Consider the following 27,266-nt stretch of genomic DNA (forward strand, 5'->3'; position numbering starts at 1 on the left):
AGAATGGGTAAGTGATTAATGGCAACCCCAAAGAGAAAGCAACAGAAAACTTGTTAACTGTGAAGAAGCTGCCCGTGTAAGGGATTTAATCAGTGACATGCAGATCATAACACTGCACTTGCAAGTAAGGAAACGTTACTCCTTTGGCAACGAAGATGGTCCACCGCGCGTTTCTCTTTCATCGATTTTTACTTTACTATTCAAACAATTTCAGAAGTGAAAAAGAAAAATCGATAAACATATAGTGACTCCCCCTTTTCTTTAAGTTGTGATTCTTCTCTGCTTTGTAGTAACTAGAATCTGCATAAAGCGCTCTTTGCTAAAAATAAAACTCACCAGATGTAGTTACCAACCCATAGCGATACATGAGAGAGAGAGAGCATTCATCAAGAAAGAATTACCAGTAAGAGGCCCAATGGACGCGTATCGTACCTGCGCTGCTGAGGCTAATGATGGCAGCGCCGGCCGTATGCGATGCGGATGTTGAACCACGGCTGGTCGGAGAGGACTGAGACGATGAGACGCGCTGCTGGGTTGGTCACCGCCGCTGGGACATACACCAGGCAGCGTCAGAGGCAGTGACCGGCGCCCTGGATTGCGAAGGGCACCGTCATGAGGAAGTTTACATAGGCGTTGATGGAGAGCATACCGCCCACCACAATGATGAGGGCTCGAGGGGACCTGAGGATCTTCATGTCGAATATCACCGATTTCAACACATTCCCAAACACCTGCAACAGCCCTCGCACGCTCCTAAAGGAGCCGTTGATGTTTTTGCAGAGGTTCTTGTTACCTGTGGTAGTTTCAAGGTCATAGGACATTCGGCGACTCCTAGGAGGCATGCTAGATAGGTCGATATCAGACTCCGCTAAGGAGAGCATTGATACCTCACTGGGTCGTCTGGACAGGCTCACGCCCGGCATCTTGCGTCTCCCAACTTCCTTCGCCCTCATCTCATCCGTCACCGCAGCACCTGAATCACCTTCATGCACCTTTTCCTTATCTTGTCCCTCATCTTCGTCGTTAACCTGCTCCGCATCAACCTTTATATGCCACTCGACAGGCTGGAACAAGGCGGCGCCCACTATACACTGTAGGACTATACCGCAGAGGAGTAATGTGGCCCCTTTGCGACCATACTCGACCAGGAAGTGACGGATTAGCGGAGGACCAATGAACTGTGCACTGCACACACCGGCCATCAGGAATATATTGGCTAGCCCTCTCTTGCGGTCAAAGTAGATTGGGTGGAGAAGGTAACATGGCTTGAATCCGAGACCCCCGAACATCCCTGCAATAGATGACATAAAAAAAAGAGTACAAAGAAGAAAAAAAGAAAAACGCTTACACTTTCATATACCTATAATGTTCAGTTTTAAATGGGTTTCCAGATGATAGTAAAACTAAATGAACAAACTAGATTTACATAAACATATAGATATACAGACCAAACGGACCTTCCGGTCCAGGTCAGGTGGTCTGCCCTTAAACCAAAGTGAAATTACAGCCCCCAATACACTGCCGATTTTTGGCCACGAACTTGTCGCCGAATCAGTTCGTGAAAAATTTCAGCGACCGGTTCGCCGACATGACCAAGATTATTACAGTTCGTGACCATTCGGCGACATGTCGGCGAATTCTCAAGACAATTCGGGGACAATTCGGAGACATGTCGCCGACTATTCGGCGTCCATGTCGCCGAGTTCAAAATCTGAAATTTTAACGTTTTCTTTTTGTCGCGGAATAATTGGCGACAAGTCTCCGAATTGTCTTCGTATGTCCCCGAAGTGTCGGCGACATGTCGGGGACCATTCTCCGACAGTGCCAAGATTTCTGACAGCTAATCATCTGATACCCATGTGGCATATAAAAGCACGGGAATCCGGGGTGCAAGACACTTCTTCACCGGCAGCTGAAGAGCCCACCTCGTCTCTCGCAACTTGTTCCAGGGGAATGGCGAGGGGGCGATCAACTCGTCCCACTCGACACTTTGCGGAACCCAAGGGCTATGGTAGACCCCAAGAATATCCGCGCCTACCTCATGGACTACTAAAACACCCGGGGAGCAGTGGCCTGGCAGGACAGAATTGTGGGCGAGTAAATACCGTGTGTGATGTGTGGTAATATGTATGATAGTATGTGTAATAAAGTGCATTAATGTGACTTGTTTTTGTTTTGCCCTCCTACAAATATTTTAGAATGAATGAATGTTTATGTAATATCAGTAAACAAACCAGTAACTGAAAGAAGAAATAAATTTAAAAAACAAAAAAAATAAACAAAGGTTAAATAATGGCAGAATAATGATATTAAGAAATAAATAAAGTAATAAATAGTAAATAAATTATGAAATAAATGAAAATGTTAGTATCATACCTATGCTATAAATTCATGATTCTTCTTGTTTATCATATTTTCTTGTTTACTATTTTATATATATATATATATATATATATATATATATATATATATATATATATATATATATATATATATATATATATATATATATATATATAGAGAGAGAGAGATATGTAGCTATAGGTATAGATAGATTAAGCTTAAAACCTTCAACTTTAGCACAATCTTCTGTAAGCCCTGTATAAAAAGAGAGAGACCCCCGTGTACACCTCCCACCGCGACCCGATTGCCGTGTCGTGATTAATTCGCCGAATGTTCGCCGAATATTCGGGAACATGTCCCCGAATAGTCTTGGCCATTCGGCGACATGTCCCCGAATAGTCGGCGACATGTCAGCGAGAAATTCGCCAACAAAATAAAAATTTCAACGGTCAAAATTCGGCGACAATTCGCCGAACACCGCGAATTGGACGCCGAATTGTCCGGGACATGTCGGCGACATTTCGGCGACAATTCGGCGTCCATTTTGCATTCGTGCACATTCGGCGAACGGCCGCGAATTTTTCATGCAACATGAAACTTTCGTGGCGGTCGTGACTAACTGTCAAAAGTCGCGCGGTGGACGCAGACATGTCCCCGAACGGCCAAGAACAGGCAAGAAAGATGCCGAACTTGTCCACGACACAGAATGACTTGCATATTCGCGCACATTCGTGAACCAAAATTCGGCAGTGTATTTGAGGCTTAAGCAAATGCCACAAAGACTGCATTTCCACTTTAGTAAATATAAATTCAAGGACGTGTCGGTCGAGCTTATGTTTAAACGAGTCACTCGTGTTGCACTGAACCAGTGAAGGTGGGAGCTTATTCCATTCTTATTCATTGGTGAAGAAAAATTTGCTGCAGTCTGAACACAGTTGTATACCTTTAAGTTTTGGGCCATTATTTCTCGTTGAAAACGTGTCATCGATTATAAACAATTTCGATTTATCCACATTCGTAAAGCCATTGCGTATTTTGAAACATTCGATCAATTTACCTTGAAGGCAATTTTTCTCAAGAGGGAACCTGTGAAGAGTTGAGAGCCTTTAGTCGCACGATTCGTTGCCAAAGAAAGAGCTCATCTTTGTAGCCCTACATTGGACACTAAATTTAGCAACGTCCTTCGCAGGGTGGTTAGACCAAAACTGTGCCGCACATTCCAAGTGAGGTAGGATTAAATTATTGTACAGTGGAAATATGACATCTTTATGGGGAGGCTGTGGCCGAGTGGTTAGCGTGCAGGCCCGTGTTCACCGCGCCCTGGACGATCGACGCGGGTTCGAATCTGCCGCTACCACCTGGGATTTTTCAGTCACCGCTGAGTGGGCTAAGACTACCCACATGCTGTCCTGAAGACCACCAATCAACTCGGACTGTAGGAGAACCGTCCAGGTCATTCAAGAATGTGCTCCGGGGGGCAGCAGGAGCCAAGAAAATATGGCGCCACTATAAACAATTGCCTGCACCAAGACGGGCACAGGGCCAACCACCAGGCCCCTCAAGATAGCCTACCGGTGCTACAGGCTTCGATGTAAAAAATAAAAGTAATAATAATAATAATAAATAAATAAAAAGTTACTGTTAATGAAGCCCAGCATTCTGCTCCCTTTATTTACTGCGTCAGTGCATTGCTGCGAGAAACTGAGGTTTGACTCGATTTTGACACCCATGTCCTTGACACACTGAACTTCATATTTTTCGATCCAACTTGAAGAACCTGGCACTTATCTACATTAAAGGGTGTAGTGACCCTCTAAATTATCCCGTTTTCTTCATCATCATCATTTCATCGACGCCTGCTCCTAGGAGCTCCCACCAGGGGATGGCCACGGCTGAAGAGCTTCCAACTTTCTCTATCCAGACAGTCCCTCCTTACCTGCTCAAAGTTTCTCAAAGATCTTTCCCCCCTCTCCCTAACGTACTCTTGTTGTAAAATACTCCCGTTTTCTTCACCTTAAATTCCTTAAGTCTGTCAGCTAACTCACCACGCTCTCTTTTTCTTCTCACTCTCAACACAGACTATTCCATTTCCTTACTTCATAACACATTTCAAAACATCTCTTCACTATCGCTATGGGTCACTGCATCGTAGATGTATGTACATAATCTTTCCTATTATAATAACAATTAATATGCTCAATCTGCAACACCGAAAAGTCACTCTTGTAAATATTACTACATATCAACCGTTGAACAAATTCATCCACCATTCCCTGAACATATATAGTCTCCACAATAAACCTTCCCCGTCGTCAGTGGAACGCCAGCACTCCTCGGGCGAGCAGCCGGGTGGCCCTTCTACGGAGGCGAGGTGGACCCGTGGGGTCATCCTCGCTTAGGGCCACCCCTCCGTGGTCAAGTTGACCGGTCGGCTGCTCGCACGTGTCAGCTACGGGTGTCTGCTGGGCGCCTGCCCAGAGAGCCCGTGCCTCCGTCGCTGCTCGCAGGCTCTTACTCGTGGCTGTGGCGGCGGCGGAGGCTTCCCCACACCCGCCGCACGCCAGCGGCGGGTTCCCCCCTGCGACGGGCCGTCGCACCGACAAAGGCCCGTTCCCCCTTTTCAGGGGGTAAATCCTTCACCACCACCACCTTCCCCGTCAGAGACACGCCAGTCCTCGTCGACAGACCGACTTGGTCGGCTAGATTTCGATCGCCGATAGAGTCGGTCTGTCGGCTCCCTGCTACGGGCCGCCTTTGGCAAAGGCCCGTGCTCCCTCGTGCAAGAGGGAGCAATCTTCGCCCCCCCCCTTTCCCCGTGCAAGAGGGAGCAATCTTCCCCCCTCCCCCTTCCCATCAGAGACACGCCAGTCCTCGTCGACAGACCGACTTGGTCAGCTACATTTCGATCGCCGATAGAGTCGGTCTGTCGGCTCCCTGCTACGGGCCACCTTTGGCAAAAGCAATCTTCCCCCCCCCCCCTTCCCATCTTCACAGTTCCGCGGGCGACCCCGGAGAGAGCGGACGCAGGTTCCCGCTCCGCTCCACGGGCTTGGTCAACAGGTTCAGCCCGGCGGCGCATCGAAGCGCCCTGGGTGTGGCGGCCCCCGGCCTCCTCGACTTCCCCCGCCCAACACCTCGTTCAGCTACGGCGCGTCGGTCCCTTGTGTTAAGGGTGGGGCGTCCCTACCCACCCATCGCCCTCACCACGTGTGCCCTCTCCCCGCCGTCCTTGGCCTAGGCTACGTGGGTCTCCCTCCTCCCGCAGTGTTGTGTCCCCACCACGCCACCGTGACCCCTTCCTCTTCCGGCCGTCCGAGGCCCAGGCCACGCGTCTCCCTCCTCCTGCAGTGTTGTGTCCTCACCACGCCACCGTGCCCCCTTCCTCTTCCCGCCGTCCGAGGCCCAGGCCACGCGTCTCCCTCCTCCCGCAGTGACGCCTCAGTGACCCCTTCCCCTTCCCCTTCCCGCCATCCGAGGCCCAGGCCACGTGTCTCCCTCCTCCCGCAGTGCTCTACCACCACCCCACAGTGACCCCTTCCTTCCCCTCTCCACCTCCCGCCGTCCTGTGCCCCAGGCCACGTGGGCCTCCCACCCCGCCGTGCCTTGTTCCTACCACGCCAAGGGGAACCATGCCCACCGTACCATGACGAAGAGGATGCGGTTCGACTCCCCCCAGGCGCCCTCAGCAGGGTACTCGACCCCCAGGAAGGCCCCCGGCAGCCCAGACCGGGAGCTCTCTCTCGACGAAGAGGCTCCTATTGATGATGACGAGAGTGGTAGAGTCCCAGGTAGACTCGTCATCGACGAGAGCGTCAAGAGCGAGGACCAGCGAGAGGACGACAACGGGAACGACGGAGGCTGGATCACGGAGTCCAGGAACCGGCGTGGCGCCCGACCAAAATTTAAGCTGGGAAACCTGCGAGATGCAGCCAGTGCTTACCAGGCTGTGACTGCACTCAAGGACGAGCACCCCAGCCTCAAGATAGAGGTGAGGCCAACGCTAGCCGGCGAGTACATTCTCACCCCCAAGGACGACGAGTCAGCGGCACTCCTGCGCCGCCTCGCTGAGGAGGGCGACAGGGTGATCCTCCTCGACCCGAGCGAGAGGAGGCACAGGGTTGTATTAGAGCGCTACCCCGTCAGCCTCCCCCTCGAGGCGATAGAGGCCCACCCCCATGTGGTCTCCGCCAAGAGGCTACGGGCGGGCAGGGTTAATATCCCCACCAGGCAGGTGCTACTGGTGTACGAGGGACCACCGCCGCCCAAGCTGGACCTGGGCAGCTGGGGCCGCTACTTCCTGCGCCCCGACCAAGGAGAGCCTGTGAGGTGCTACAAGTGCCACCGCTTCGGCCACGTCAAGGCAACATGCAAGTACCCCGTCAGGTGTGGCGTGTGCAGCCAGGCCCACCCGACGGAGGAATGCATCGGGCGCCACAAGGCCAAAGAGGCCACCACCGCCAGGTACCCAAACTGCAGCAAAAAGCACCACGCTCAGTGCCCCGAGAGACGCAGGAGGACGTAGGCAAGAGGACCCCAGCAGCTGCAACAGGAACCACGCGGGCACCCACGTCGCCATGGCAACCACCGGTTTGTTCCCGCGCCACTGCCAACCCGGCCGGCGTGGGTCACCCGACCACCCCCCAGGGACCTCAGGGACCCAGCACCTGGAGAGGCCACCTCAGGTCAGGCCAGATTAAGGGAGGGCGAGCAGCCGGCAGTGAGGGGAGGAAACCCCACCACCAGCCCTGCTAATCCCGCTAATCCCCCGCCACACCTTCCCTACTCCCAACAGCCTCTACCACAGAGGAGAGGGAATGGCAGGCGCCGCCAACGACAGCGAGCACACCACAGGGACCCCCAACCCACCGCCCCGCCCGCAGCGCAGCAACCCATCACCCCGCCCGCAGCGCAACCCACTGCCCCGCCACAACACTCGAATGGCCGTGCACCCTCAGGGGACAGCACGGGCCTCAGCGAGGAGACCCGCGCCATAATCAACACCGTCCTCGAGCGTGTGGTGCAGGTGGTGAAGATGATGCTGGCCCGCCCGGGGAGCAACCCCTCCACCGAGGAGGAGCTGGACGCCCTGCTCCGCGACGAGGTGACCACAGCCATCGCGGGGGGTGACAGCCAGCTTCCCCATCTACCACCAACACCGAGGGAGGCCACACAGCTCTCCCCCCACCCAGCGGATGTGCAGAACCAAGATGGAGGAGCACATTGAAGCCGAACCCCCCACGACCCAAGCTGCGGCGCCCGGGCTGAAGGTGCTCCAGTGGAACGTGCAGGGCCTTCGACCCAAGAAGCACAAAGTGTTGCAGGCTGTCTTCGAGGAAGAGCTCGACATAGTCCTCCTACAAGAGACCCTCGCGCCGGCCGGCTTTGAGTGGCGCATGGCAGGATACACCTACCACGCGCTCCCGGCCGCCCAGGAAGGCGGGCGCGGCTGCGCAACACTAGTGCGGAGCTCCATACCGCATCGCCGGATTGCCGACCCGGTGCACTGCAGGGGACGGCGTGGAGGTCCTGGCGTTACAGCTCCAGCTGGGGCCCTCTCGCTCACTGTCTACAACCTATACAGGAGCCAGCGACACGTGATGGAAGCAGGGAGCTCTTTACCCCCCTCTCCTCAAGCCTCCTCGTAGCAGGAGACTTCAACGCCCACCACCCCACGCTGCACTCCGTGTCGCCCACCAACACGACAGGCCGACACCTGGCAGTCCTCCTCGAGGACGTCCCTCACATCCACCTCCTCAACACCGGCGAGGCCACCCACATCCGCGGGTGGCGGCTTGACCTCACCCTGGTGTCGAGTGACCTGTTGCCCGGCGCCACCTGGCAGGTGCACCCCACACTCACCAGCGACCACTACGGCACCATCACCACCCTTGCCGTGGCGCCACCCATTCCTCCTCTCCCGCCCCCGCGGTGGAACGTCAGGAGGGCCGACTGGAGCAAGTTTCAGGCCACACTCGACGAATGGTGGTCCACCTACGAGCCGCCCGCAGACCTACACTAGCAGGAGAGGGACCTGACGGCGGCCATAGAGAGCGCAGCAGACGCGGCCATCCCCAGGAGCACCTCGAGCCGCCGCTGACGCCCCGACTGGTGGTTCTACAGTGAGGAGGTGCGGGAACACAACCACCGCGTCAACGTGCACAGGAAGCTGTACAGGAAGCGCCCTAACGCCACCAACCAGAGGCTCCTGCAGGACGTGGTGGCGCGTGCGCGACAGGTGTCCCTAAAGGCCAAAGACGCAAAATGGCTGGAATGGTGCGCCACCTTTAACCATCACACTTCCCTGGGCCAGCTGTGGAGAAGCCTCAGAAGGGCCTCAGGTGCGGCGCAGCCCCGCCCAGCCGCCCATCCTCACCCACGCCAGGAGGCAGAAAGGTTGGTCGACACCTTCACCACGAGGGGCTCCAGCAACCAGCTCCCCCCCCCCACACCCACCAACTCCAGCAGCGTCTACGGCCGCAGCGCGACGCGGAGGTCAGGCAGGCGCGTGACGTGGCTGACGTGACGGATCAACCCTTCACGCCACAGGAACTGGCCAGAGCGATGAGAGGGAGAGACACGGCCGCGGGAGCGGACGGCGTGACTTACTCCATGCTGGCACACGCCGGGCCCGCCGGAGACGCCGCGCTGCTGACCTTGCTCAACGCCTCGTGGCTGGCGGGCCGCCTGCCGCCCGCCTGGAAGGACGCTGACATTCAGCCCATACCCAAGCCCAGGGAGCCAAACAGCTTCCGGCCCATCTCCCTCCTGAGCTGCACAGGGAAAACCGCCGAAAGGATGGTGCTGTCTCGCCTCCAGTGGCGCATGGGAAGCCCTCATCCCAACGTGTTTGGCTTCACTAAGGGCAAGAGCACAGCAGACAGCCTCATCACCCTGCTGGCCCACGCCAACAACCGACCCACCATCACGGTCTTCCTCGACCTCGAGAAAGCCTTCGAGCTAGCCAGCCCACACGCCATCCTCGCCGCCCTCGTGAGAAAGGGGATCCGAGGACGCCTACTCGCCTGGCTCTAGGACTACCTCCAACAACGGCGGGCCAGGGTCAAGTTTCAGGGCTTGAAATCCTCCTACAGGGGCTTCGAGAACGGGACCCCCCAGGGCGGCATACTCAGCCCGTGCTTGTTCAACCTCCTGATGGAGCAGCTGGTGGCGCTGCCCTTTCGGGAGGGCACCACTCTTCTGAGCTACGCCGACGACCTCGCCCTCGTCGTCACCGGGAGGGGCAACATGCACGCCAGGGCGCAGGAGGCACTTGACCTCATCACCGACAAGTGCGAGGAGCTAGGGCTCAAGATCTCCTCTGGGAAGTCGCGGGCCATGGCCATCAGGGACACCACGCCTGCCGCACAGCTGCGCGTCCAGGGAGTCGGGCTGGCCTGGACGTCCTCCTACCAGTACCTCGGGGTGTGGGTAGACCAGCAGCTGTCCTTCACACAGCAGGTCATCTACCTGAGGGAAAGGACGCTGGCTCGGCTCAACGTCATGAGGGCCATGACGCGGCCGTGGGCGGGCGCCACTTTCTCCGTTCTCCGACTGTACTACCTGCGGGCGGTGCGCTCCCTGGTGGATTACAGCTCACTTGTCCTCGTAGGCCTGTCCCGGCACCAGCAGCGGCGCCTGGAGGTGGTGCAAAACAACGCCACGAGGACCATGTTGGGAGCACCGAGGTGGACCAGCGCCTGCGTGATGCAGAACGAGACCCGACTGGTGCCCTTCACCTGCAGGGTGGACTGCATCATGGCGTGGCGCCGGAAAGACTCCGGTTAGCTATGGCACAGGGCGTCGAGTGCCTCCACAACAACAGGTGGCTAATCGGCACCACTATTGCTGCCAACACCAGCCGGCACGCGGGTAACTGGCTGTGGCGAGAGCCGGACCGCACGCACCCCACCTACAGTCCTTCTGCCCCCTGGGAGCCCTCTGCCCCAGTGTTCACTGCCACACAGCTGCCCGCCAGCAAGGCGCAGTGCACTACCGCGGAGCTGCGTCAGCACGCCTTGATAGCCATGGCGCAGGTCACTGAGCAGGGCGCTGCGGTGTACTACACTGTCGACCCTGTCGACCCCGACAGCGGGAGGACGGGCAGCGGGCGTGGAGGACATCAGACCACTGCTCCACCCTCCAAACAAAGCTAGTGGCAATCCTGCACGCCCTCGAGCACGCACAGCACCGCCAAGAGGCCACCGTCGTGCTCCACACAGACTCCCGGGGACGCTACAAGGCCACCCCAAGGACAACGTGGGCCTCATCACCGCCATCCTGGGCATCATGCAAAGCCTTGCAGCGCAATGCAGGCGGGTGCGGCTCAACTGGATCCCCAGCCACGTGGGAGTCAGAGGGAACGACGCCGCCGACGAGGCCGCCAAGAGGGCAGCCCAAGGCCCCACCGTCACCAAGCCTGTGCGGCCAAGCCTGCAACAGGCCAAAACACAGGGCAAACACGCAGTAGCCCACCACGCCCACCAGCAGCTCCGAGAACTGGAGGGGACAATGAAGCAGGCGGCCTGTTATGCTGCAGCCACCGCCTACACCAAACTGGACGCCGCCTACCAGCAGCGCAGGGCAGACGACGCGTTGCTACAGCGCCTCAGACTGGGCTACTGCACCAGGGAGGAGCTGTACGACGGCTTCGATGGGCGGATATGCGAACACTGCGAAGGACGCGCCCGCCGCCCCTAGGTGCACTACCCCCTGTCCTGCCCAGCCACCGCGCGCCTCAGACCAGCGCCAGCGACCCCCACCCACCCTGCAGGAGACGGCCGGCCCCTGAGGCGGTGTGAAGCCGCCCTCACGGTCCGACACACCCCGACACAAGTCCTCCTCGATGTGCTACGGGCGGCACCTCCCCCACGCTGACCAACGCCCGCACCCCGCACAGCCGGGCGACGGGTGGCCAGACGAGGTGAACTAATGCGAGCACCCCCACCTCCCCAAGGCATGAGGCGCGCTAACAGCGCCGCCACGACACCACGCTGCTAGCCTGCACCGCCACCGAACACCCCCGACAGCGGAGGGCTGATGTCCACTTTGTCCAACTATAACATATTGTCCCTTGTAAATTATGTATCCAAGTATGTGCATGTAATGGATGCAAATTACGGGCATCATAAATGTTGTATAGCTGCACAACAAACCTCAACAAAACAAAACAAAAAAAAAATCCCATCAGAGACACGCCAGTCCTCGTCGACAGACCGACTCGGTCGGCTAGATTTCGATCGCCGATAGAGTCGGTCTGTCGGCATCCTGCTACGGGCCGCTATTAGGCTAAGCCCGTGCTCCCCCGCGCAGGGAGGGAGCATTTTTACTCTCTTCGGACAAGGGCTCGTTCCCCTAGTGATACTAGGGGTAAATCTCTAACAACAAAACAACCTTCCCATCAGAGACACGCCAGTCCTCGTCGACAGACCGACTTGGTCGGCTAATTTCGATCGCCGATAGAGTCGGTCTGTCGGCATTCTGCTACGGGCCGTCTTTGGCTCAGGCCCGTGCTCCCCCGTGCAGGGAGGGAGCAATCTTTTCCCTCATAACATGAGGGTCTTGTCTTCGGACAAGGGCCCGTTCCCCTAGTGATACTAGGGGTAAATCTTAAACAACAACCTTCCCAAGATGATCAGTCCCGCGCTCGACCCTGGAGTGAGTGGACGTACGATCCCGCTCCGCTCCACGGGCTTGGTCAAGACAGGCTTCAGCCCGGCGGCGCATCCAGGCGCCCTGGGTGTGGAGGTCCCTGACCTCCTCGCCTCCCCCGCTCAACACCTCGTTCATCAACGGCGCGTCGGTCCCTTGTGTTAAGGGTGGGGCGTCCCTACCCACCCGCCGTCCCCACCACGTGTGCCCTCTCGCCGCCGTCCTTGACCCAGGCCACGTGGGTCCCTCCTCCCGCAGTGTTGTGTCCCCACCACCCCACAGTGACCCCTCCCCCTTCCCGCCGTCCTTAGCCCAGGCCACGCGTCTCCCTCCTCCAGCAGTGCCTTACCCAACCACATCACCGTGACCCCTTCCCCTTTCCGCCGTTCTAGGCCCAGGCCACGTGTCTCCCTCCTCCCCCCACTGCTTTTTTCCCACCCCACCACTCCACAGTGACTCCTTCCCCTTTCACTTCCCCCCGTCCCGTGCCCCAGGCCACGTGGGCCTCCCTCCCCGCCGTGCCTTGTCCCTACCACGCCAATGGGGACCTCTCCCCACCGTACCATGACGTCGTTTCTCCAGCCGCCGGCAGCGGCAGGGTCGGCACCTGCAGCCACACCCGCGACGATATCAGCGAAGCGGATGCGTTTCAACTCTCCCCTGGCGCCCCCAGCAGAGCACTCGTCCCTCAAGAAGGCCCCCGGCAGCCCAGACCGGGAGCTCTCCCACGACGAAGAAGCTCCTAGTGACGATGACGCGAGTGACGACAGTGAAAGTGCGCCCCTTGTGATTGACGAGGACCGGCAGGACGACGCCCAGCAGCACCAGGAATGGACACTGGTGGGCAGGAAGGGTCGTGCCGCCCGAGCCAGTGACGAGCATTCACCGAGGCCTAGGTTCAAGTTGGGCAGCCTGGGTGATGAAGATAGCGCCTACAGGGCCATCACGGCCCTGGAGAAGGAGCACCCGTCGCTCAAGATGGAGGTGAGGTCCAACCTCAAAGGAGAGTATGTCCTCACACCCAAAAATGAGGCATCGCCGGCTCTCCTCCGACGCCTCGCCGAGGAGGGGAACAGGGTGCTCCTCCTCGACCCCAGCGTGAGGAGGCACAAAGTGGTTCTGGAGCGCTATCCTGTCGACCTTCCCCTCGAGGCGGTTGAGACGCACCCCGACGTGCTGTCCGCCACGCGGCTCCGAGCCAGGAGGGACAAACAGCCCACCAGACAGGTGCTCCTTGTCCACCAGGGGCCGCCCCCGGCCGTGCTGGACCTGGGCTGATGGGGAGCATACACCCTGCGGCACTACCAGGGTGAGCCTGTGAGGTGCTATAAGTGCTAGCGCTTTAAGCACCTCCAGGCAAGATGTGTGCACACCGTCAGGTGTGGGGTGTGCAGCCAGCCCCACCCAACGGAAGACTGCATTAGGCGCCACAAGGCCAAGGAGCCCACCACCGCCAAGTGCCCAAACTGTGGGAAAAAAGCACCATGCTTGGAACCCGCAGTGCCCTGAGAGGCTCCGCAGGATGCCTGTGCCTCGCCAGCGGACGGGGCGCAAGCAGCCAGGGGCACGGCAGCAGCAGGAGCAGCGGCAACATCAGGCCGCGCCATGTGGCTCCCAGCAACAGCGGCAACGAGGTCAGGCGCCACGAGGTCGTAGCCAGGCGCGGCAACACCGCGTCATCCTCGCCCCGCTTCCCACCAAGCCAGCATGGGTCAGGCAGCCCCCGCCCCTCAATCCCCCAGCCCCCCCCAGAGGAGGCCTTGGTGCAATCCAGGCAGGGCGACGAGGATATCAAGTTATCAACCACCACGCCTCCACTACCGATCTAGCCCCCTCCCATGCAGCCCCGGCCTCGGAAGAAAAGGGGTCTGATAATTGATAAGTGAATTAAATTCTACGGTAGAGTATTTCACATAGGTATTTCTTGATAAATTTCGTGATAATATTCAAATTTTGCTAAAATTTCGGATAGTTTTGTAAATTAGCTGACATACACATCAGTGCCACAAAAGAGAGAGAGAGAGAGAGAGAGAGAGAGAGAGAGAGAGAGAGAGAGAGAGAGAGAGAGAGAGAGAGAGAGAGAGAGATTTACAAAGATTTACAAAGAAAATCAGACCACGCAGACCCCATGGTCCAGACTAGGTAGCCTGTCCTTAAACCTAAGTGATTCTACATTAATCAGATGGCTCCAAAACGTTGCATTTCTACTCTAGTTAATATTAAGTTCAAGGAAGTGACGGTCGAGCTTGTTTTTAAAGGAGTCAATCGTGTTACATTGGACCACTGAAGGTGGGAGCTTATTCCATTCTCGCGCTACAACGTTGGTGAAGAAAAATTTGGTGCAGTCTGAATTTACTTGTCTACATTTGAGTTTTATGCCATTGTTCCTCGTTCGCAAAGTGTCATCGATCATAAACAATTTTGTTCTGTCTACATTCGTGAAACCATTAAGTATTTTAAAACATTCGATCAGTTTTCCTCGGAGGCGACGTTTCTCAAGAGAGAACATGTTAAGGGTGGAAAGCCTTTCTTCGTAAGATTTGTTGCGCAAGGAAGGGATCATTTTCGTTGCCCGACGCTGAACATCTTCTAATTTAGCAGTGTCCTTTGCATGGTGGGGAGACCAATACTGTTCCGCATATTCCAAGTGGGGTCTGACTAAACTATTGTGGAGCGGAAGTATTACATCTTTATTCTTGAATAAAAAGTTTCTTTTAATGAAGCCCAACATTCTGTTCGCTTTATTTGCTGCATCGATGCATTGATGTGAGAATTTGAGGTTTGACGCGATTTTGACCCCCAAGTCCTTAACGCATTGAACGCTTGTGAGTTTATCGTCGCCCATTTCGTAATCGAACATCTTATTTCTTGTTCCAACTTGAAAGACCTGGCACTTGTCTACGTTAAAGGGCATCTCCCATCTATCCGACCAAGCTGAAATTTTGTGCAAATCCTATTGGAGGCTTTGCCTGTTTTCGTTAGTGAGAACCGAGTTACCAATCTTTGTGTCGTCTGCAAATTTACTAATGCGATTATTGAGTCCAACATCCACATCATTGATGTAAATAATGAAGAGCACTGGGCCAAGAACCGAGCCCTGAGGGACGCCACTAGTGACCGGTGCCCACTCTGAGTTAAATCCGTCAATCACCACTCTTTGTTGTCTGTTGCTCAACCAATTCGCGATCCATTGGTTTACTTGACCGTCAATACCTATTTGCTTTAATTTATAAAGTAATTTATGTTGTGGGACTTTATCAAACGGTTTCTGGAAATCAAGATAGACTACGTCCAATGATTGGTTACGTCATAAACTGAGAAGAGGTCGTTATAAAAGGTCAATAGGTTTGATAGGCAGGATCTTTTGTTACGGAAGCCATGTTGTGAATCCCCAATTAATGGGGACCATAAATTCCCCCAGGAGGACTCCCTTCTGGCTGCCGACTTGAGAGGTGTCCTGATAACTCCTCGAACCTCCTCCTTATCAATTTCTGCAACATTTGCGGTCTCCGTTCTAATTTTCATTCTCTGGAACACCATCTCTCCTCCTCTAAACCTCACCTTCTCTTCCTCACCGAAACACAGGTTTCTGAGGCTACTGACAGCAACCTCTACTCTGTTCCCTCCTACTATCTCTATCCTAAATTTCAATCCAAAGCTGGATGTTGCGCCTACGTGCGCAACGACATCACTTGCTCTCGTGCCCACGACCTTGACTCTTCTGAATTTTCCACCATCTGGCTAAGACTTCATTGTCATTCTATTACTAAATACATCTGTGCTGTTTATCTCTCACCTAACTCTACTAACATGTAAAACTCTTAGACTATTTGAACTCTAAAGTGGAGCGCATCTTGACCCACTCTCCGTTCGCTGAAATCTCCATCTTGGGAGATTTCAATGTTCACCACCAGCTTTGGCTTTCATCCTCTTTCACTGACCAGCCTGGTGAACAAGCCTACAACTTTGCTCCCCTCAACGACCTAGAGCCGTTGGTTCAGCACCCTACTCGTATTCCTGATCGTCTTGGAGACAGGCCCAACATTCTAGACCTCTTCCTTACCTCTAATCCTTCTGCTTACTCTGTCAAACTGTTCTCTCCGTTGGGTTCCTCCGATCATAACCTTATTTCTGTATCCCGTCCTATCGCTCCTATACATCCTCTGGACCCACCGAGGAGGCGATGCTTCTGGCATTTTGCTTCAGCTCAGTGGGACGACCTGAGGATGTACTTTTCCGATTTCCAGTGGAATGATTACTGCTTCCAGGAGAGAGACCCCTCTGTGTGTGCTCTGCGCATCACAGAGGTGATTGTCGCTGGAATGGAGGCATACATTCCACGTACTTTCTCTACTCCTCATGCTAAAAAGCCTTGGTTTAATCACGCTTGTTCTCGTGCTATTAAAGATAGAGAGGCAGCTCACAAAAGGTTTCAGAGCCTTCGAACTTCCACTAACTTTGATCTATACATTTCAGCCCGGAATCGTGCCAAATCTATTCTCCGACTCACCAAAACTTCTTTTATAAATAGAAAATGTCAACACCTTGCTTCTTCTAATTCTTCCCGTGACTTCTGGCATCTAGCCAAAAATATCTCTTCCAATTTCACTTCTTCCTCTTTCCCTCCTCTCCTTAACCCTGACGGCAGCACTGCCGTCTCATCTGTCTCTAAGGCTGAACTCTTCGCTCAAACTTTCTGTAAGAACTCCACCTTGGACGATTCTGGGCATATTTCTCCTACTCATCCCCCCTCTGACTCCTTTATGCCTGTTATTAAGATTCTTCCTAATGATGTTTTCTACGCCGAGTGGCTTAAAACTACCCACATGCTGTCCAGAAGACCACCTATCAACCCGGACTCTAGATTCTAGGATCAAAGATGAGCTCTGGGAGGGCAGCATGAGCCAATGCAAGATGGCGCCACTATAAACACTTGCCTGCGCCAGAACGGGCTGGGCCGACCATCAGGACCTACCGGAAAGAAGCCTTGGACCGACCATCAGGATCCACCTGGAAGAAGCCTACCGGCGCAATAGGCTGCAATGTAAAAAAAAAAAAAAAAAAAAAAATGGCCTCAACTCTCAGAAGGCTTATGGACCTGATGGAGTGCCTCCTATTGTCCTTAAAAACTGTGCTTCTGTGCTGACACCCTGCCTGGTCAAACTCTTTCGTCTCTGCCTATCAACATCTATCTTTCCTTCCTGCTGGAAGTATGCCTTTGTACAGCCTGTGCCTAAGAAGGGTGACCGCTCCAATCCCTCAAACTACCACCCAATAGCTTTACTTTCATGTCTATCTAAAGCTTTTGAATCAATCCTTAACCGGAAGATTCAAAAGCACCTTTCCACTCCTAATCTTCCATCTGATCGCCAGTATGGATTCCGCAGGGTGCGTTCTACTGGCGATCTTCTTGCTCTCTTAACTGACTCTTGGTCATCCTCTCTTAGCAGTTTCGGTGAAACTTTCTCTGTTGCGCTAGACATATCGAAAGCCTTCGATAGAGTCTGGCACCAGTCTTTGCTTTCTAAACTGCCCTCTTTCGGATTCTATCCTTCTCTCTGTTCCTTTATCTCCAATTTCCTTTCCGGCCGTTCTATCTCTGCGATGGTAGACGGTCATTGCTCTTCCCCTAAACCTATCAACAGTGATGTTCCACAGGGCTCTGTCCTATCACCCATTCTCTTCCTGTTATTCATCAATGATCTTCTTTCCATAACAAACAGTTTTGTCCACTCGTACGCCGACGACTCCACTCTGCATTATTCAACTTCTTTCAATAGAAGACCATCAAAACAGGAAGTACACAACTCCAGACTGGAGGCTGCAGAACGCTTAACCTCAGACCTTGCTATCATTTCCGATTGGGGCAGAAGGAACCTTGTGTCCTTCAGTGCCTCAAAAACTTAATTTCTCCACCTATCAACTCGACACAATCTTCCAAACACCTATCCCCTATTCTTCGACAACACTCATCTGTCACCTTCTTCAACACTAAACATCCTCGGTCTATCCTTAACTCAAAATCTCAACTGGAAACTTCATATCTCCTCTCTTGCTAAATCAGCTTCCTCGAGGTTGGGCGTTCTGTATCGTCTCCGCCAGTTCTTCTCCCCTGCGCAGTTGCTATACATATACAGGGGCCTTGTCCGCCCTCGTATGGAGTACGCATCTCACGTGTGGGGGGGCTCCACCCACACAGCTCTTCTGGACAGAGTGGAGACTAAGGCTCTTCGTCTCATCAGCTCTCCTCGTCCTACTAATAGTCTTCTACCTCTTAAATTCCGCCGCGATGTTGCCTCTCTTTCTATCTTCTATCGATATTTCCACGCTGACTGCTCTTCTGAACTTGCTAACTGCATGCCTCCCCCCCTCCCGCGGCCCCGCTGCACACGACTTTCTACTCATGCTCATCCCTATACTGTCCAAACCCCTTATGCAAGAGTTAACCAGCATCTTCACTCTTTCATCCCTCACGCTGGTAAACTCTTGAACAATCTTCCTTCATCTGTATTTCCTCCTGCCTACGACTTGAACACTTTCAAGAGGAGGGTATCAGGACATCTCTCCTCCCGAATTTTACCTTGCTTTTGGCCACCTCTTCTGATTCTTTTATGGGAGCAGCGATTAGCGGGCTTTTTTTTATTATTGTTTTCTTTTTTGTGTGCCCTTGAGCTGCCTCCTTTGTTGTAAAAAAAAAAAAATTAATGGCTTTCAAGGTAACTCACAATTTTGTCTCTAATAATGCTCTCAAGTAGCTTACCTACAACTGAAATTAGACTAATGGGTCTGTAATTACCTGGTATTTTTTTCTCTTTCCTTAAAAATTGGTGTCACGTTAACCTTTTTCCAATCCGAAGGGACGATGCCTTGTCGCAAGGACATATTGAATACGGTTGTGAGGGAGGAGAGTATTTCGCTCTTTGTTTCTTTAAGCAGTATAGGATATTACTTTATCGGGTCCGGGACTTTTATTTGTTTTAAGTGATTGGAGAGCTTTAAGGACTTCATCGGTTGTTATTTCAAAATTAGGCAATGCATGCTCGAGATTTACATTAGTACTGGTGTTGGTGATAGTGGGAGGAAGACTATTAGTATTAAACACCGAGGAAAAGTAATTGTTTCAGAGGTTTGCAATGTGTTGGCTGTCAGTCACTAGTGCACCGTCGCTGTTTGTTAAAGGTCTAATTCCACTTCTGATCGCCTTTCTGTTGTTTATGTAACTGAAGAAAGATTTCGGATTATTTTTACAGTTGGCTGCAATATTTTCTTCATATCTACGCTTTGCCTGACATACTAATCTTTTTACTCGTCGCCTAGCATCATTATAATGTCTAATGTTTTCGGGCGTGCTTTATTCTTTCTTTAACCTGTAAGAAAATTTTATCTCCTTGACTGAGTGTTTAATTTCGCTATTAAACAAAGGTGGGCTTTTATTAGTGTTATTTCGCTTATTTCTGTTAGTTTTTGTCGGATATATATATATATATATATATATATATATATATATATTTATAAATATATATATTTATATATAAAAATATATACATAATAATAGATATAGAGAGAGAGAGAGAGAGAGAGAGAGAGAGAGAGAGAGAGAGAGAGAGAGAGAGAGAGAGAGTCTAACTTGGGTTTTTATCGCACTTGTCACCCTTTTGAATGGTTCGTTCTCCTTATCATCCTGTTTTCTCGCAAGGACTACCAAGTGACGTCATTATCATCATCGTAATCATCAGCACCATCCTGTACATCGAACCACTGTCTCCTTGCACTGTGGCACTGAGGCAGACTGAGCGCGAGGGCGCAAAGGCGCAAAGCAGCGGCCTGGATTTAATGAATGACTTATCTGAAAATGTGACTGAGGTAGAAGGAAGGGAAACAAATATACATATATAATACAATGACATGTAAAACTGTTACTCAACGGAATAATGAGTAGGGGGGATCATGGAACATTGATATCATATAGTGACCAATATTTAAAAATATTTTACATAGGACTGCATCATATCTTATTTCTTGCTAAGTCAGTTTCATTGAGGTAAGGCGTTCTGTATAGTCTCGACCAGTTTATTTTTCCTCCTCTCAAATGCTATCCATATAATGCTACAAGGGTCTTGTCCGTCCTCGTATGAATTTACTATGAAATATGCATATTCGTGTGTGTTAAGGGGGTGGGGCTGCAAACATATATCCGTTTCGGACAGTCAAAGCTAGGCTCTTCGTCTCACCAGCTCCCCTCCTCTTACTGATAGTCTTTGATTTTTTCAGTTCTGCCGCACTGTTGCCTCTCTTTGGGGAGACGGTGGCTGAGTGGTTAGCGTAACGGCTCCGCGTCCAGGAGGACGCGGGTTTCCTGGACGCGAGTTGGAGTACTACCCGCCGCCACAGTTAGGATTTTTCAGTCACGGCCGAGTGGCCTAAAACTACCCACATGCTGTCCTGTAGACCACCTACCAACCCGGATTCTCTCTCTAAAAAAGAGGCTCAAAGATGATTGTGCTCGGGGGGCAGCATGAGCTAAGCAAGATGGCGCCACTATAAACACTTGCCTGCGCCATAACGGACTGGGGCCGATCATCAGGCTGAGTGGTTAGCGTGATGGTCCAGCGTTCAGGAGCTCCAGGAGGGACGCGGATTCGAATCCTGGCCGCCGCACAGCTGAAGTTTTCCAGTCACTGCCGAGTGACCTAAGACTACACACATGCTGGCCTGAAGACCACCCATCAACCTGGGCTCTAGATAACCTCTCCTAAGAGAGGCTCAAAGATGAGTTCCGGGGGGCAGCATGAGCCAACACAAGATGGCGCCACTATCAACACTCGTCTGCGCCAGAACGGGTTGGGCCGACCATCAGGCCCCACCGGGAAGAAGCCTTGGGCCGACCATCAGGATCCATCGGGAAGAAGCCTACCGGTGAAATAGGCCACGACGTAAAAAAAAAAAAAAAAAGAAAAGAAAGAAAGAAATACTAGTGCCATAGGCAGAAACGCAAAAAAAAAAAAAAAAAAAAAAACTAAATGAATAAAATAAAATAAAATAAAATAAAAAATCTTCAAGTGGTATTTTCATGCTGACTGCTCTTCTGAGATTGTTAATTGCATGCCGCCACCCCTTTCGCTGCCACGCTGCGCACGACTTTATGCTCTCGGTCATCCCTGTATTATTCAAATCCCTTATGCAAGAGTTGACCAGCATCTTCATTCTTTCATCACTGTCGTTGGTATGATCTGAAACACCCTTCCTTCGTCTGTATTTTTTTCCTGCCTACGACTTGAACTCTTCCATGAGGCCCCGAAATTGACCCCCTCTTTTGGCCAATCAAAAAATTCTATTTACCTTTACAGGATCAGCGCTCAGAGGATTTTATTTTTGTTTGCTGCTGTTTGCTTGTGTCTTACACACACACACACACACACACTCTGATAGCTAAGTCGGTTAAGGCGCTGCGCTGCCAGGCTTCGCGGCGTGGTAGGCAGAGGTTCGAGCCCCGCTCAGGCCGATTTTTTTCCGCTAACTAGGAGTGATTACTGTTCCCCCATGAGCAAGGGGGATGGGGTGTGTGGTGTGTGAGGTCCTGACAGTACTCAAAGATCGACTAATAAGCCTTGTTTTAATCAGGAGGGTACTTGCTGGCGATTGTGAGTCCAACTCGTGATCAGGCCGTGGTGAAATACACACACACACACACACACACACACACACACACACACACACACACACACACACATCTCACCTACGAGAGCGAAGAACACGGACAGGGCCCACAAGGAGTCCACAAAGACAAGGGCGAGGGCGGAAACAGTCGCAAGGCCACAGCCAACCAAGCTGACGCGCCTGAAGCCAAATTCCTTAGTTAGTGGCCCCGTGAACACCCCGATGGCGTTCCATAAAAAGATATGAAGGTTGAAGATCCAAGCGATGGTGGTGGAGGAGGCGCCGCGGGACAGGAGAAAATCAGAGAAGAGGATGGAGTAGCCGAAGGAAAACATGGTGAGAGGCATCTGTAAAGGAGAAACTTGGTGACAAGAAAACGGAAATAACAAGAGAGCAACGCTATTATGGTGAAAAAAAAACTATTCCAAAATTATGAATTGTCTACCATATTGCCCCCAAATTATTTTTAAGGTGGCCGCCAATGTTCAATATCTCAGTTTTTAGGGCCGGAGCACCTCCCAATCCTCTAAAGTTACCCACTGAAAGCACACATTATCCGGCCCGGACCATGTCCTACACACTTTTTTGGTACCGTATCACTCATGATCTGCCCTCAAGGCACTGGTGGGTTTTTCCATATGGTCATTGTCAGTCCGAGCTTAATCTATTTGCCATCATTCAGTGATTTTTTTTTATCAGTTTGAGATGTTCAATTGTATATTCAGTGAGTAAGTGTATCAATCAATCAATCAATCAATGGGGGCAAAAGGGGGTGGGGGTGGGGGGGGGAGGCGCATCGCCCCGTCCACCCTAAAATCGTCAAGTCCGGGGGTTCCTTCGGGCAAGTCCTCATGCAGGTCCCCTTCCCATCCTGAGTACCTCCCCGCAGAATCTATCGACTTGCTCAAGCCACGAACTCCGTGGGGGTCGCCTTGACCTCCTTCACTCAGGGTTATCTCTTACACAGACAACCTGATGGGATAAATGTGTTTAGCTGAGTGAGTAAATGATTTTTAAAGTTTAGCCAGGCTTCATCTACGTTTCTACTTCATCTACGCAGAAAACACACGGAGACACCAGAATACTGTGCCTCGAAGCACTGAAGACAAGAAGGACATTTCTGTCCTATACACCAACGCGCGGAACTTAATACCCAAAAGGGATGAGTTACTTGCCTACGTTGACGTAGAAAGACCGGACGTGATTGCCATCACCGAAACGTGGGCCACCTCTGACCACCTAATGACCGAATTCTCAATTCCGGGATACGAGAGCTTCTACAAAAACAGACTTCACAAGAAAGGAGGAGGTGTTATATGTTACGTCAAGAACAAATACCCGGCCGTGAAAATATCCAAAGAGGACTCAGAGAAATATGACTCTGTATATATTGAACTGGAGACTAGCAAGCGCAACAAAATAACGATTGGAACCGTTTATAGACCTCCAAAACAACAAGCAGCGGACGACGAAGCGTTATACGAGGAAATTCACACCATAACACAAAACAAACAGTCAGTCATTATCGGGGACTTTAACTGTTCCAACATTGACTGGACCACAATGATTGGAGATCGGGAGGGTAACAGACTGCTCGAAATGTTAGAGGACACTTTTCTAACTCAGATTGTTACCCAACCGACAAGGGAAAATAACTTACTAGACCTAGTACTCGTGAGTGATTCCGATCTCACACGTGAATGTCAAGTCGGCGAAAAACTGGATGGTTGCGACAATCACCTAATTCGCCTAAAGATCAGAACAGACCATGAACTCACCGAAAACACGTCCAGGATTCCAGACTACAAAAGAGCCAATTTTAATCTCGCTCGTGAGCTGCTAACCCAGACACCTTGGGAACCCATGAACCTCACTCCTGTGGACGGCGCGTGGAACGGTTTCAAGAACAAACTCCTAGAGGTAGAGAGAACAACTGTTCCCATGAAGACTAGGAGAACAAATAATGCCACAAGCCCACCATGGATGACTACCCAAGTTCGACAGGCGATTAATTTAAAGAAGAGAAAATACAACTTGCTAAAGGACAACAGCACTGACGAGGCTCGCGAACAGTACCATCAAAGCCTCAGAGCTTGCAGAACTCTCATACGCCAGCGTAAACGCGACTATGAAAAGCAGATTGCGCGCGAAGCCAAGTCCAACCCGAAAAAGTTCTTCACGTATATAAGAACCAAAATGAAGACAAAAAGCAATATCGATCCCCTAAAAGATGAAAGTGACGTACTAACACAGGACAGCAGACAAATGGTCGAAATCCTAAACAGAAACTTCGCGTCTGTGTTCACGGTCGAGAACACCCAGTCCGTACCCGAGAGCCCTACCCCACCGATGGGAATCACTCCCCTAGAAATTGGCCCAATCGACGAACGGGATGTGAAAAAGTACCTAGACAAACTCGAGACAAACAAGTCCACCGGACCCGACGACTTGTCACCCAGGCTGCTCAAGGAACTCAAGCAGCAAATCCTCAAGCCACTCACTGCCATCAACAATCTGTCACTACAACAAAACAAAGTTCCGAAAGACTGGAAACAAGCGAACGTAACACCGATCTTCAAAAAGGGAGACAAAAGCGTGGCCCTAAACTACAGACCAATCAGCTTGACCTCAGTGGCCGGAAAAATCCTCGAGAAGATCATCAGAGACAAACTCGTTAGGTTCCTTGAAGACAACATCATTTCCGATGCTCAGCACGGTTTCAGGAACAAACGCTCATGCTTAACCAATTTACTGGACTTCTTCCAAGGTATCTATGAAAACTGGTATAATCATATCCCCAGTGATGTTATATATCTAGACTTTCAAAAAGCCTTTGACAAAGTGCCACATGAAAGACTCCTCAAGAAACTCAAGTCGGCGGGGTTAGGCGACAACCTGACAGCGTGGATCAAAGACTGGCTCACTGGAAGAAAACAACGAGTTGTACTCAACGGACAGGCCTCCGAGTGGCTCCCGGTCACAAGTGGAGTGCCACAGGGGTCAGTGCTGGGACCCATACTCTTCATCATATTATATCAACGACCTAGAGCTTGGATTAAAATCCAATCTTTCAAAATTTGCCGACGACACAAAGGTGGGTGGGAAGGCCCTCACGACGGCAGACTGCGAAATTATCCAAAGAGACCTGGACCTGATCACTCGGTGGTCGGAAAAATGGCAGATGTCCTTCAACACTACCAAATGTAAAGTAATGCATATCGGATTCAGAAACAACAATCACACATACCACATGGGTGGCGAACCACTGCATGTAGTGCAAGAGGAAAGAGACCTCGGGGTCACCATCAGCAGTGACTTGAAACAAACAAAACACTGCAAGTCCGCCTGTAAGAAAGCCAATACAATGCTTGGGTTCATATCGAGGAACTTCGAATACAAGACACCGGGAGTTATGTTATCCTTGTATAATTCGCTGGTGAGGCCACACCTGGAATACGCCGTGCAATTCTGGTCTCCAAATTACAGGAAAGACATTGAATTACTTGAGAGAGTACAGCGCCGCGCCGTGAAGATGATACCATCACTGAGGACGAAGCCCTATGAAGAGCGACTCGAGCGACTCAACCTCTTCACGTTGGAAAAGAGACGACTGCGGGGAGACATGATACAAGTCTTTAAGTACCTGAACAAGGTCAGCAACGTTGATCACTCAAAACTCTTCACGCTACAAACTAACCTGAGAACAAGAAACAACGGAAAAACAATTCAAGCAAAGCGATGCCATACCGACATAGGCAGGAGTTATTTCTCGAATAGGGTTGTTCGCCACTGGAACAGCCTCCCTGCAGAAGTGGTTAGCGCAGAGAGCATCAACTCATTCAAGAAACGCATTGATCGCCACTTTGCTGCAACGGGAGTGAACTGAACGTATCCAAGAGTAGGTACACAAGTGCTTTAATCCTTCCCTGCAAGCCACTCCTATGGCAAACGGATTGATTAAATCACTGAACGCAGGCAGCCTAGTAATGAGCCAACAGGCTTTCTGCCGCTTGCTAGTCCATGTTTCCATGTTTCCATGTTTCAATCATCTGATAGTTGTAGTTCTGTTAGTTTTTTGTCGGATTTCTACGAAATATGCTCTTTTGAAATTGGGCACCATTACTTTATTTTCAGTCACTGTTGTTTGAGTTCTAAGGTCGACGCGCACTAATCTATGATCGCAAGAATTGAAATGTTCTCCTACCGTAACATTACTGACTAGTTTATCTTGGTTCGCAATAACAAGGTCTAGTACGTTAATTTGTCGAGTTGGTTCAGTAACCATTTGGATTAGATAATTACCTTCTAAAAATTCGATCACTATGTGACTTGCCTTCTATACCCGACAGTCAGTATGAAGGAGATTAAAATCGCCTAATATAAATGAGTCCCTATTATTAAGTGACTGTCTTAAAACACAGGACATTTCAACATCATCTTCGAGTGATTGCCGCGGAGGCCTGTAGGTGACGGATATATTTAGATTATTTTTTATAAGATTTACTCGCACGCACAAATGTTCAACGTTACTGTCCCTTGGTGTCCTGTCAGTGGGTTGCAAATAGCTTTTGACGTAAAGGGCGACACCACCACCTCTGAGAGAGAGAGAGAGAGAGAGAGAGAGAGAGAGAGAGAGAGAGAGAGAGAGAGAGAGAGAGAGAGAGAAGATAAATGTTTGTAAAACATGAATGAAGACAGAGATAAGTAAATTAAACACAATACCTACAAAAGGAAGAAAAAAAAACTGATAAACTGAACAAGCCGGGAGTAAAGGAGGAAGGATAATATAATGAATAGATGATCATCAACACAGGTACAACAATGAATTGAAAAGAGGTTTTTAACTCTGGCTGCCTTTGGACAGCTATACTGTGGTTACTTATCAAGAGTTAATTGTACTGATATGACCGTTTCAATATAACCAGAAGCAAATATGAGACATTATACCTATAGTGTGTGTGTGTGTGTGTGTGTGTGTTTACCATGATAAAGAAACAGCCAACCATCACCATCCACCCCCAACCTCCGTCAGGTTGTCTGGCCCTTCTCTTCATCTCCATCTTCTTTATCTGTAATCAATCAATCAATCAATCAGTATGGGCATACGGTAGGGGGCACATGGCCTCACCCACCCCACGACGCCAAGTCCAGGGGTCAGTCCGGGACGCATAAAATTAAAGTCTCCTCAGAGCGAGATAAATGCGCCGTTCCACGAGCCAGCGGCCGCCCTCGCTCCGACCCCGTCCCTTGTGATTGGCTCTCTTGTCCCGTGGGTGTCCTTGTTGCACGGACACCTTTCGCTCGCCCTGCACAAAGTTAGAGGAGACTTCAATCTTATGCCACAGAGGCACAGAGCATCCAAAAAACCACCGAAGAAAGACCAAAGATGGCCTACTAAAATGCTCCTCTCCCAAAACAACATCTATGTATCTAATGTCACCGTTCCCAGATCGAGAGATAGATTCGCCGTGATTACTACACAAGAGGCCGAGCTAGATTCCATCTCCAACCAAAAAAGTGGCATGGGAAAGAATGCAAGAAGCAAGCCAACTGTGAACACCATTTATTATAGATCACATTCACAAATTTCACCCTAACCATTCCATCTAGATAACATT

The 27,266-nt window shown here is 51.4% G+C and overlaps 1 protein-coding gene across 1 annotated transcript; it reads right to left on the bottom strand.

Moving 5' to 3' along the window:
* Positions 1 to 569: 569 nt before the first annotated feature.
* On the bottom strand, positions 570 to 27,071 carry LOC126990585 (monocarboxylate transporter 3-like). Its single transcript, XM_050849222.1, has 3 exons — positions 26,631 to 27,071; positions 21,728 to 21,995; positions 570 to 1,291 (listed from the first exon to the last, which is right to left on the bottom strand). The coding sequence occupies exons 1-3, from the start codon at positions 26,706 to 26,708 to the stop codon at positions 570 to 572; spliced, it is 1,068 nt and encodes a 355-aa protein (XP_050705179.1). The 5' UTR covers positions 26,709 to 27,071.
* Between the last annotated feature and the right edge of the window lie 195 nt (positions 27,072 to 27,266).

This window comes from Eriocheir sinensis, unplaced genomic scaffold (assembly GCF_024679095.1).
Source record: "Eriocheir sinensis breed Jianghai 21 unplaced genomic scaffold, ASM2467909v1 Scaffold179, whole genome shotgun sequence".
Lineage (NCBI taxonomy): Eukaryota > Metazoa > Arthropoda > Malacostraca > Decapoda > Varunidae > Eriocheir > Eriocheir sinensis.